The sequence below is a fragment of the Alternaria alternata genome (genome assembly GCF_001642055.1).
Source record: "Alternaria alternata strain SRC1lrK2f unplaced genomic scaffold CC77scaffold_2, whole genome shotgun sequence".
NCBI lineage: Eukaryota > Fungi > Ascomycota > Dothideomycetes > Pleosporales > Pleosporaceae > Alternaria > Alternaria alternata.
The window spans coordinates 711,687-722,849 of NW_017306191.1; the positions used below are offsets into that span (position 1 = coordinate 711,687).

The 11,163-nt window shown below is 51.8% G+C and overlaps 3 protein-coding genes across 3 annotated transcripts; 1 reads left to right on the forward strand and 2 right to left on the reverse strand.

Annotated features, from left to right (window-relative positions):
- Positions 1-557: 557 nt before the first annotated feature.
- On the reverse strand, positions 558-2,702 carry CC77DRAFT_1090768 (hypothetical protein; the record flags this gene model as incomplete). The annotated part of the gene is made up of 5 exons (XM_018529534.1): positions 2,465-2,702; positions 2,199-2,407; positions 1,992-2,137; positions 1,272-1,542; positions 558-1,207 (listed from the first exon to the last, which is right to left on the reverse strand). The coding sequence occupies exons 1-5, from the start codon at positions 2,572-2,574 to the stop codon at positions 558-560; spliced, it is 1,386 nt and encodes a 461-aa protein (XP_018390617.1). The 5' UTR covers positions 2,575-2,702.
- A 564-nt stretch (positions 2,703-3,266) lies between these two features.
- CC77DRAFT_1016182 (hypothetical protein) lies at positions 3,267-7,241 on the reverse strand. Its single transcript, XM_018524168.1, has 3 exons — positions 6,249-7,241; positions 3,568-6,198; positions 3,267-3,506 (listed from the first exon to the last, which is right to left on the reverse strand). Exons 1-3 carry the CDS (start codon positions 6,915-6,917, stop codon positions 3,465-3,467), a joined length of 3,342 nt encoding a protein of 1,113 aa, XP_018390618.1. The 5' UTR covers positions 6,918-7,241; the 3' UTR covers positions 3,267-3,464.
- Positions 7,242-8,634: 1,393 nt separating this feature from the next.
- On the forward strand, positions 8,635-10,207 carry CC77DRAFT_1004846 (hypothetical protein; the record flags this gene model as incomplete). Its single annotated transcript, XM_018523307.1, has 3 exons — positions 8,635-9,023; positions 9,171-9,934; positions 10,179-10,207. The coding sequence occupies 3 exons, from the start codon at positions 8,635-8,637 to the stop codon at positions 10,205-10,207; spliced, it is 1,182 nt and encodes a 393-aa protein (XP_018390619.1).
- Between the last annotated feature and the right edge of the window lie 956 nt (positions 10,208-11,163).

Genomic DNA, 11,163 nt, shown 5'->3' on the forward strand with positions numbered 1-11,163 from the left:
GAATTTCCCATTCATGTTTGGTGTTGATAGATGCGTCTGCGCATCTTTTCCTTATCGTTACTTCAAAAACGTGTAGCGATTACTGTAGCTCGCAGGCTGGTCGATGTTGTGCAGCTCTGCTAAGCTTCAGATCCCGCGGCATAAGATGCTTAGCGCCACCAACTATTAGCAACATCGTACTCGATCGATCGCTTACTTCTTCTGCCTCGCGACATCATCGTCAATCCTCCTGTCCACTGCGTATCGCGCTCATTGGGTACTGCTTCGACAGGCTTCGGTCGTTCAATACCATTTTGTTGGCTGGAATTGTCAGTCGCACATGCTCGACGAACCTCACCATGCGATAAGATGGAAAACATAATCAAAGCAGGAGCATCTTGTTCATTACTGAATACTCTTCAAGAAGGAGTTGTTAAGCAGGCGTGAAGCTCTACTGCCAACCATCATCTAAACCCTTCATGCTTTTGAAATCGACACCAACCACTCTCGTCCTCTCATCCCCAGGTTCTTTGCTCCTCTCAGGCCTTTGCTGAGGGATTAAGGCTCCGAAATGCCTCTCAAGCTACGAAGAGAACCTTGTTAAGCACGCAGTGTGCAACGCCACCACCCCATTCGCACTTCATGCCTTGACCACAGTCAGAGGACCACAACCAATGTTTTCCGGACTGATCGCAAACAATGGTCCAATCCGTCATCGTGTCTTTGCTCCACGCGCAGCCAAATTCACCAGGACGGCAAGATGCTGTTGGAGCCAAGTCTGCTGGAACTTCGGACAGTTCCTCACGAGCTCCAATGGTGGACTTCTGGGGAACACAGTGCGCGTCACCATTGGCGTAGTCGCATTCCATACCACGGCCGCAGTCGGATGACCACACCCAGTTTCCAGACTGGTCACACGTGATGACCCAGCTGGTCTGCGTGCCGTTGCGCCAGCCGCAAGCGTAGGATCCAGGTGAACAGTTGCCAGACAGAGTCAGGTCTGGTGAGACTTGTTCTGGTTCATCGCGGCGAGAGACTGAGGCAGAATTTGTGTTCCACTGATCTCCTTTGTTCCAGCAATGAGCGACACCGTCCTCCCTCGCGAGACAGTTCTGATCACCGCAATCAGACGAGTACTGTAACTTTTGGTTCCAGCCGCAGACGGTGACCCATGGGGTATTGGTGGAAGGATTCAGCACGCAGCCGTATGTGCCAGGTACACATGGACCTAAATGGGGGCATACCAAGTCAGTAGGTGTCTCACATGTAGATTGTTCAAGGGTATCTCTTACCGTTCTGGGGTGGGTGGTCGGCACGCGAGGCCAAGTTGGCATAGGTCTTCCACTCCTCGCCCGGGTTCCAGCAATGAGCGACGACGTTGTCCGTGATGCAATCTGTTTCGCCACAATCGGAAGAGTACTGGTAGGTACCTTTGTAATCGCAGACCACGATCCAGGGACTATTCTGCGCGCAGGAATAGGTGCCAGGTACACAGTTGCCACGCGAGACCAGCGTATCGGACGTGGTGACTGGCAGAGCATGGAAGTCGTCGTCGGATTCGGGCTGTGCAATCCACGAAACCCTGTTAGCAGTGTACAGCCGTTGAGGATGATAGTGCAGATAGGCAAGAAAATAGAGAGGAGAAGTGAGGCAAGAGCATCGCGAGTCCGAGTAGTCAGGTCATATATTGACTATCTTCAGATCTCGTTGAGCTCAGGGACAACGTAGAACAAGGGCACTCCAAGAAAGCTTGTGTCAGTCTAGCATTTGCACTGAACGGCATTTGCGTTGTCTGGTCGAGCCTCGCAGCACCCATCGCCACCAGGACACTTGCCAACCGACCTCCACATGTAATCGGCAATGTCGCAGACCACAATCATGGAGTTGTTCTCTCGACAAGATTGAACTCCCGCTTGAGTCTGCTTACAATAGCCATACGTGGTGGCTGGGACGATGGGGGAAGAAGTGATAGAAGGAAGTGAAGTAAGAATATCCTCAGACTGTAAACTAACCTTGGTTGTGTCCACGTCACCGATGTCTCGCTCAAGGACGTCCATGTTCCTACAGCAAGAACACTTATCATGGCACTTGGTACCCTTCTTGCAGTAGCGATCGGTCTGGCAGAAGCCATACTGGCAGACCAAGACACCGGTGTGGTCTAAATATGGGTATACGAAGTCAGTAGATGTCTCATATACCATTCGTGTGGTAAAACTAACCATTCGAGCACTCGTATGTCTTCTTTGCCTCGGCGTTGACCTCGGTCTCGGTGTCGCGCTTCTCGGATGCCTCGATAGCAACGGTTGAGGAGCCAATGCAGCCAGCGCCTTGGTGATCCGCGAAGCACTTGGTCGAGCAGTGTTCGACGAAAGAGCAGGTGCCAGAAGAAACACAAGAGAGGACGTTCGTGTTGCTATCACACTTGTAACTGTTGAAGGTTAGTAGACTGCTTCATGAGCAATTCAGAGAAAGTGAGGTAGCTTACGAGTGGATACCGTTGTTCTTGTACTTGGGGACCGTAATGGCGGTGGTCTCGACTGGCGAGGCAGCGACAAGCGCCACCAGGCCGAGGAGGGCAAGGAGGAGGAGCTTCATGGAAGCGGTGTTTCAGTCGTCGATGATGTCGTTGTGTGTGATATAATGTTGAAGTGGTTGATCGTCGAGAAGGGTAGAGGAGAAAGGTGAGGAGGAGGAAGAAGAAGAGAGGTCGAAGAACCGCAGGCTTATAACTACCACAGGTGGGAGCGTTTGTTTGCTACACCACTAGGCAGAAGCTGGTGGACGATACTCACCTGGGCAATTCAGGGTCCAAGCTGTGGAGAGAGTGTTTGGTCGGCGCGGAGCGGTGAGATTGAGATTGAAATTAGAGAGGTAGTGAAGGTGGAAGGAGTTACATGCACACTATCCGTGCTCCCGACCAGCATTTTGACCGCCGCCTGGATGAACCAGTGAAGGTGCCAGATCATTTCGTGGGCTAACAGTCTGTATGAAGTGAGATACTAAGCAACGAACAATCGGAAAACAATTCAAGCCGAATGGCAGCATGGTGATAAGGGTGCAAACAGCTGTGCGGTGCGCATCTATACCCTCAGATACAAGGTGGAGAAGTACAGCTCAGCATAATAGTCCTCCTCGTGGAATGCAGTCACGTTTGTACGATCCGCTACACCGGGTTAGCGCGTCAAGGACCTCTACATTCCAGGAACGTATCATGTAGCACGAGCACTCATGCGGCACACCATATCAGACACAAAAGTATATATAGAGAGTTACAGGCAGGAGTGGAAGGAGCACTGTAGTTTTTTGAAGAAGAAGAAATGCTTTTTGATTCATCATAAGGATGCAGCTAGGCGAAGAAGTCATAATCTATCGCTTGATGCAAACGCAATCAGTCATCCAAGCCTCTATAAAACGCCGAGCAATGCAAATCTGCATGGTCTAAGATATCATAACGCGATCGTAATCCGAAACAGCCGTAAAGACACTCACTCGGCCTCGTCATCAGTGTTGGGTGGTTGAGGTGTACCCTGGTCAAACAGTTAGCAAACCGTTCATGATGTTGACAATAATGGAAAAGAGAAAACATACCTTGGGACTGTTCAACCAGTCGATGTACCTCAATCTACGCCTGACCTCCCTGTCCTTGAGTTCCTTCTTGGTCATCTTCTTCTTCTTCCTTGACCTGAACTTCATGTCATCTTTGTTACCCTCGGCGTCACTCATGACTGGGGTACCAGTTGTTGACGGCGCAGCGGAGCTGACGTTACTGCTAACGTTGCTGGATCCAGGGCGCGAGTCTTCGAAACGGTCCATGTTGACGGCAAGGTGACCCTTGTGAGTTACGCGACCGTCGGCGACGTGCCACTGCTCGGGGCAGAGAGCACCAACGAATTCTTCGTTATGCGAAATCATGATGACACCACCCTTGTAGTCACGAATGGCAACAGCGAGACCACCGAGCGAGTCGCGGTCCAAGAAGTTGGTGGGTTCGTCGAGAACGAGGAGATGCGGGTTGTTCCACATGGCACCGGCAAGCACAACCTTGACCTTCTGTCCTCCGGAAAGACCAGAGATCTCGTTGTGGTTCGCAATCTCGGGGTCCATGCCGAGATCTTCAAAGTGCTTGGAGATGACCTTGGGCTCGAGGACACGGTAACCGAGACCCTCACGGGAGGACTCGTGATCGTCGAACTCCTGCACAAGCTTGCTGAAACCCTTCTCAATGAGAGTCTCACGCGAGATGTGCGTGTTGAACTTGGGCAGCATGTGCAGCCATTTGACTTCGTACTGGAAGGTCTTCTTGTACTTGGAACGACCAATGAGCGCCTCAATCTTGCGGGGGCCCTTGCCGTCGCCCAGATCGATGGGAGTTTCCATCTGCTTCTTGTCTTCCTCAGTGAGCACACGTGTCTGCTTCATGAGCACCTCACGGTCATCACCGTTGGCGTATCGCCATTGGAGATATTGGTTGGGCGTCTTCTCCATGTGCATCTCGACGTGCTCGAGAGCGTGCTGCTTGATGTAACCGATACGCAAGTTGGGGTGCTTCTCGACGGTACCCTCTTGAGGAATAGTCTCGCCAGTAAGCATCTTAATGAGAGTAGATTTACCAGCACCGTTGGCGCCAATAATGGCAACTCGAGACGAAAGAGACAAATTGCAAGAAGCATCAACAAGCGATGGCTTGGAAGCGCCAGGGTACGTGTAGGAGCAGTTGGTCATACGCAGGATAGAGCGAGTGTTCGACTTGACACCAGTAAGAATACCGGGAGGAGGGAACTTGAACTGCACCTGGGTAGCCGAGAGAGTGTAGTAGCTCTTGGCTTCAGGCTTCTGTCGAACGAAATCGGCAAGGTTACCCTTGTAGCAAACCAGCTTCTTTTGCTCGTAGTGGTAGATGTCTGTGCAGACCTCGTCAAGGAAACCGGAGTCGTGAGAGACGATCAAGCTAGTAATCTCGGTGTGAGACTTGAGGTACTTTCCGAGCCAGGCAACGTTGGCAACATCCAAGTGGTTGGTGGGTTCGTCGAGAAGAAGCACGTCGGCGCGCATAAGCATAGCACGCGCCAAAGCGAGCTTCATCTTCCATCCACCAGATAGAGAGCCGACCTTGTGGGACTGCCTGCCTTCGGGGCCAGCGGTGAAACCGACCTCCTCGAGAACTTCTTCGATACGTTCCCTGCTCTCGTCCGCGAAGCGCGGGTCGCGGACGATGTACTCGAGAATGGAGAGATCGGCATCCTCTCCTTGGTTGTGCTCGACAAAGCAGGTCTTGACTTCGTCTTGAGGAGGGAAACCTTCGAGCTTGCCGCTCGCAATGCTGCGCATGAGTGTAGACTTTCCAGCACCGTTACGGCCACAGAGACCATAGCGGTGACCCTTGAGCAGGCGAAGATTGGTGTGCGAGAGGAGCAACATACCACCGTAACCGAGGGAGAATACGGCGTTGACAATCTCGACCTCGCCATCGTCCTCCTTGACGGGCTGGCCAAACTTGCGGTGGTCTTCGTCCACGTAGAACTGGTGCACGGCCTCTGCGACCTTGTCGGCGTCTCCAGCGTTGACCAGAGGCTCCAAGTAGGGTCCAACGAGCTTTGGGATGCGCTGAAGCTCCCGCTGGTGGACAACTTCCGCAATCATTTCAGAGATGTAGCGCTTAGTGACAGCCAAAACCTCGGCGTCTCCAGGGAAGTCGAGCACCTTGGCAGTAGCGCTGAGCTGCTTCTCAATGACGCTTTGGACTTCTGATGGCTGTACCCTGGCGATGGCGCCGCTGTCGATGTTGTGGTCTGGGTCGGCCATGGCCTTCTCAATAACGTCCAGCGCGCGCTGACCGATCTCACGGACTTCGGGCAGGGAAGCGCGGTCCTTAACGGCCTTGACACCTGGGCGGAGCTTGGGCAAAAAGGCGCGAGCCTCAATGGGGTCGTGGACGAGCTTGGTCAAGTTCTCAACTACGACAACGGTCTGGCGAGTGACCTCCTGAGATGTGGTGGGGGTGTTCAGGGAGCGCTCAAGCAGGGGTGTGACCATAGCAAGAACGGGAGATGTGACGATAGCGACGAAGGTAGTCTGGGAGAGAGCGTGGATAGCCTTCTGCAGACTCTGTGTGGAGGGGTCCTCGATAGCCTTGACAAGGAAGGGTATCCGGGGCGCGATATCGTCGTTCTGGATGAGGGTGGTGAGGCTGTTCATCGTCTTGACGGACTGTTTGGCGACCTGTTCAGAGTTAGCAAGCTTCCCTTTCAAGAGTGCGTGTGGTATCTTACCTCGGACTTGAGGTCGTGCATGCCGGCTTCGACAATGGGGATGAGACCCTCGAGCTTCTTGCCCATGGCGTCACGGAGAACATCCTTCTCCTTCTCCACCTCGAGGCTCTCCATGCCCATCTTGGCCTTGTCGGCCATGCGGCCGATGAGCTCATAGGCGAAAGCAGCACCTTGCCACTTTCCGGACTTCTTGCCCAGGTACTGTGTCAGCACAGGCAAGAGACCCCAGATCTTGGCCTCGGCACTGAGGTTCTCGAAAAGCGAGTCAAGGGCGTACTTGGCCGACTCCTTGACGGAGGCAGTCTTGTCTGCCAGCAAGTCGAGGGCGAGCGGGACTAGCGCCGCGTCCTGGACGAGGAAGATAACCTCGGTCAGGCGTTGTGTGCGTGGGAGACGCTCGAAGAAGGCACCAAGGGCGTTCATGGCACCCTCTCTCCTCACGGCGTCCTTCTTGTTGGCGGCTGACTTCTTGATCTCCTCGAGTATGCCATAGCCAGTCAGGCCACGGAAGCCGACCGAGTTCTGGAGGAGGGTGGTGAGGGCGTAGGCGGCGTCGACGGAGGCGTGCGACGTCTTGGCCGTGACGATGCTGCTGATAAAGGCGCTGACATCCTCCTGCGAGGGCGCGGGGGCGGCGCTGGCCTTGTCGACGACGATAGCAGGAGCCATGGGCGGCGACTCAGAGTGCGGCATCTGCGAGAGAAGCCTGCTGTGCCTGGGTGCTGTGCTGGCTGTGAAATCCGCGACGAGGGATTTCTTTTTTGGAGGGGCTCCTTATCGATAGGTATCGCCTTGTTCGCGGCGGCTGAAGCGTGAGTGGTGCCCAACAGCGCGAGAGGGTGAAGAAACCCGGGTATCAAACGTGTGAATGTAGAGACGCCCCAACGGAAGAGTGGAGAGTCTATACAATACAAGAAAACTGAAAAAAGGTGCGAGGACACAGGGGAGGGAGCGTCGAGGGGCCGTCTTGTATATTCGCGCGCTGGACTAAATTATTATTTCACCCACGGGTCAAAGCGCCGCTTGACTGCACGTTTTTCGTTTTGCCCGCCCTAGTCCCCATCGGCTCCCTGCAGGGCTGCTGTTCTCTCCGGATATACCATCCTGCGCCTACACCGTATCTCTGCTTACCAGCTGCACATGCCTAATTGGTCCATCCTGAAACATGGCAAAGCAAACTATCGATGCAACTCTGATGCGACAAACTCAAAAGGTATACGACGTCCGAAACCTCTACGCCAGTATCGCACGCGTCTCATCCTTCAGACTCCTGCGCGTCTGTTGCGTCTGTTCGCTGTACCGCAATGCCGTCTCCATATGCCTCGGGCAGTACTCGTCTAGTCTCGGTATATGGCTACTGCCCAAGGCACGCAAACACTAGCCATGTTAGCGTATGGAATTCTCAACAAAAGGATTTGGAGACTTACCAACCAAGTACCTGTAGCCGAGATTAGCAACCACCGCCCCTACGGGAAACCAGACCGATCTCTAACAAACGGCGCATCTCAAGATACATTCCAAAGCCCGAAAGACAGAGTGTAAATTGCCAACACTCCAACGACGAAGAGAGCGCAAATGGAAAAAGATCCACACGCAGCAGTCAAGCGACTACACACAAGAGACCGTCTATGCTATTTTGATGAAAATACACGGCCTGCATGTATCCGTGAGGCTTGATGTTACCAGCATATCAGAACATGTTCGATACCTAGGTGCCCCTTATTCATTGTCAATAGCGGTAGCAAATTGCCCACAGTCTTGATAAGATCATGAGCGCTATATACTAGTAACGGAAGACAGTCATCCAAAACCCAATTGCTGCATCTGAGCACTGAATATCGGTAGACAGGCAACATGCTCGTAGCATCCGCAGCGACCTAGTGGAGCAAGACATCACCAATTTCTGTCAACGAGACGATTCGTGCAATTCGGGATACATCTCTCGATGTTTCGACGCATAGCATTCGGCTTCAGCTTTAGGACCAGTTACAAGTAATGAGTGCAGCCTATCAGAATGAGCTTTTTCGTGCTCGTACTACTGCAAACGCGTCACTAGCAGTTGCACTCCTCAAACTACCTCAACGCGCCTTTCTCTTGTGGCTGTATCGCCCCGGCTACCTAAAGACGTAGGGTCAAGCGGCAGCGACGTGCCAGTAGAGAGCACTTGCTCACAAGCTCACACTGTGTTTACTTCTATCTTCGACCAGATCTCACACTTCACAGTCTACACTACCCAATCATCAACATCGTTCTGCTAGCACAGAATTGTCTCGCATGCTTAGCATCGTTAGCACATCTTTCTGTCTCAATCTTCGACTACGTGTTTCTATCGCTCCGTGCATCTCCTTCGACAACATATCCATCCGCTTCACGAAAATCCACCACAATGGCAGGCGCCTACCCTTACGGGGTGCAGCTAGCATCTTCGGGAATGAATATCTCAACTTTGCCTGCAGCTAGCATCTGGGCGGATACATGTGCTATTGACGCACGACAATTCCGAGGATTAGCCAACCAAACACTTCCGTTCCAAATAGACGACCCACTTGCAGATGTGCTCTACGATGTCGGTCTTGGGTCTTCAAACGGTTCCCAGATAGTTGTGGATATCAAGGCATTCATGAAGTCACTCGGGGATCGACCGTTCTATAGTCGGTCCATGCTTCGCCATGCCGCAGACCAGCTGAGCAGGGCTCGAAATGGTCTGAAAATCACGTTAACGGATTGCTATGGTGCGAAAAGAGTCTATCCAGCCAGAGACCTATCCTTGCCCAGGTATGTCCAATTCGTGCTCTACTTACACGAACGTCTAAGCATACCCTACAGGTTTATACTGTACTCTAGTAGGGCTGTAACGCAGATTACTATATATGTTTTCAAAGTACATTCAATTCCATGGTTTTGATACTAACACATAAGCAGTCAAGATTTCTCCCTAGGTTACAACGGACTTCACCTTCTTGCCACTGCACAGTCTGCACCGCAAGGTGACCACTTCAGCCTCGACGACATGCTCCCAATCTACGTCCGGGTTGGTAAAAAGGCTAAAGAAACTACCAATTTGTACGACCGTGTCCTCCAGAAGGTTCGCATGCAAAACTTCGAAAGGCTTTGGCAGTGGACTCCTCCACGCCATATCTTGTTCGACAGCCTCAACAGACTGAAGCACACAGCACGGATTACGAACATTGTGTGCATCGGACTGGGAACCCTGCAAATGTCAGATCCAAGGAGAGCCAACCCGACAATGCAGCATATCGTTGCTTCTTCTATCGCTCAAGATCTAGAACGGATTTACGAAGCAGAAGGCACTCCAGTTGACACACCCATCACAATCATTGCCCAAGATCCCGCTTACGATGAGCTCGACCGGCGAGCCCTATTGGATCTGCCAGTACCTATTAAGATCGTTTCTGATCCTGAAGGGTTTCTGGCAATCAACGAATCTTCGCTTGTATTCTCCAGCTACCCGGCAGTTCCAGTCAAGCAACTCGTCGCAGATCTCTCAAGCGAAGCACCAGACGGCAAAGGTCCCGCTGCTCTGTTCGTGAACAGGAACCCCCTTGAGAAAGCTCACGGCGATGTCAATCTCATCAGATACGATTGGGACATCGAGAGACCTTATACCGACCCGCATACAAGTGATTACCTGAGGATGCTCGAGTCTTATACGCAAGTATTCGATGGTGAGCGGCTGTTCGGAGAGGGCTTCCGTTTAACCATGCCCACTTCCAACGGAAGAGATTATGTACCTGGTTACGAGTAGTTTTCGTCAATGGAAATCTGGGCACGTGAGGAGGAGGAGTTGTAATCAGCTGCCATTGGGGTTTCACACTAGCTTCAACTAATGGCTATTGTTACAGTATACTCAATAGCATGAATACACATGGTGCACTCTTCTCCAAAGCAGACTAATACAATATGTGACAGATCCTCTCCACTACCGTGTGGTTGGGTAAGATTTCTGGAAGACGAACTTCTTTCACCTTGGGTACCTAATGTCGAGGAGTGAACAATATACTCAACAAAACCAGAGCCACATGGCCAGCAGAAAAGTTCAGTTGTTCGCATGTACAGCAAAGATTGCTCATATTTGGTGTTCATGTGCACATACCACATATCCCCTCGATGCAAGACTTTGACCTTGTGGCATTCTGCTACAATACTGCCACCTCTGGCAAGTCACTTATCTTTTTTCAGAAGGCTAATACGTCCTAACAATCCCTCGCCCTCATTGGATCTAATTGAGGCTCAGCCCTGGGGGTTGAAAAAAGCAATCGTTGAGGAGCTTTGCGCACAAATCCTTGTTGTTGTCGACAAGCTTAGCACCGTAGTGTGATATCACATCGAACCAATCGCCACTTGAGTATCTCTAAAACGACGAGCAAACAGCTCGGCTATGAAGGTTAGCTGTCATTATGATGAGCAAGACACGCCTAGCTTCGTGAGTAGGTTGCAAAGCATGGAATATACTACCGATAGCGCGATGTCAAGCTGTAGGCTAGAGAAAAGAAAAGCAGATGGAAATGGAGCAGTGGGTGAATAGAGACTGGGATGGCAAAAGTAGAGAAGACGATAGTGAGCGCAAAATGCACAGTAGTCGACAATCAGTGTAGGCAATACTAGCGGTCTTACCAAATCATACTTGCCTCGTGTCGAATGTTCCAAAAATCATGTCTCGTTTTGCAAAACATGCAGAACAAGTTTCGACGAGATGTGCTATAGTCGCTCGAGCGAGGTACCCAGCTTCATCCACTAATACGTCAAAGTGCATTACAATGATAAGTATTATTTCGTTTGCCAGGAGAAAGGAATGACGATGCCTGTCACTTGAACCAGCCCAAATAGCATGTCGCACTCACCGCTACAACCATCACATGTTTCCCAAAGGTATGCCGTCACCAGTACTAGCACT

Excerpts from the sequence above, each read along its gene's own strand:
- CC77DRAFT_1016182 (XM_018524168.1), bottom strand. The coding sequence starts at position 6,917 with ATGGCTCCTGCTATCGTCGTCGACAAGGCCAGCGCCGCCCCCGCGCCC. Across the intron at positions 6,199-6,248 it reads TGCACGACCTCAAGTCCGAG|GTCGCCAAACAGTCCGTCAA; the intron begins GTAAGATACCAC and ends AACTCTGAACAG. Across the intron at positions 3,507-3,567 it reads ACTGGTTGAACAGTCCCAAG|GGTACACCTCAACCACCCAA; the intron begins GTATGTTTTCTC and ends CTGTTTGACCAG.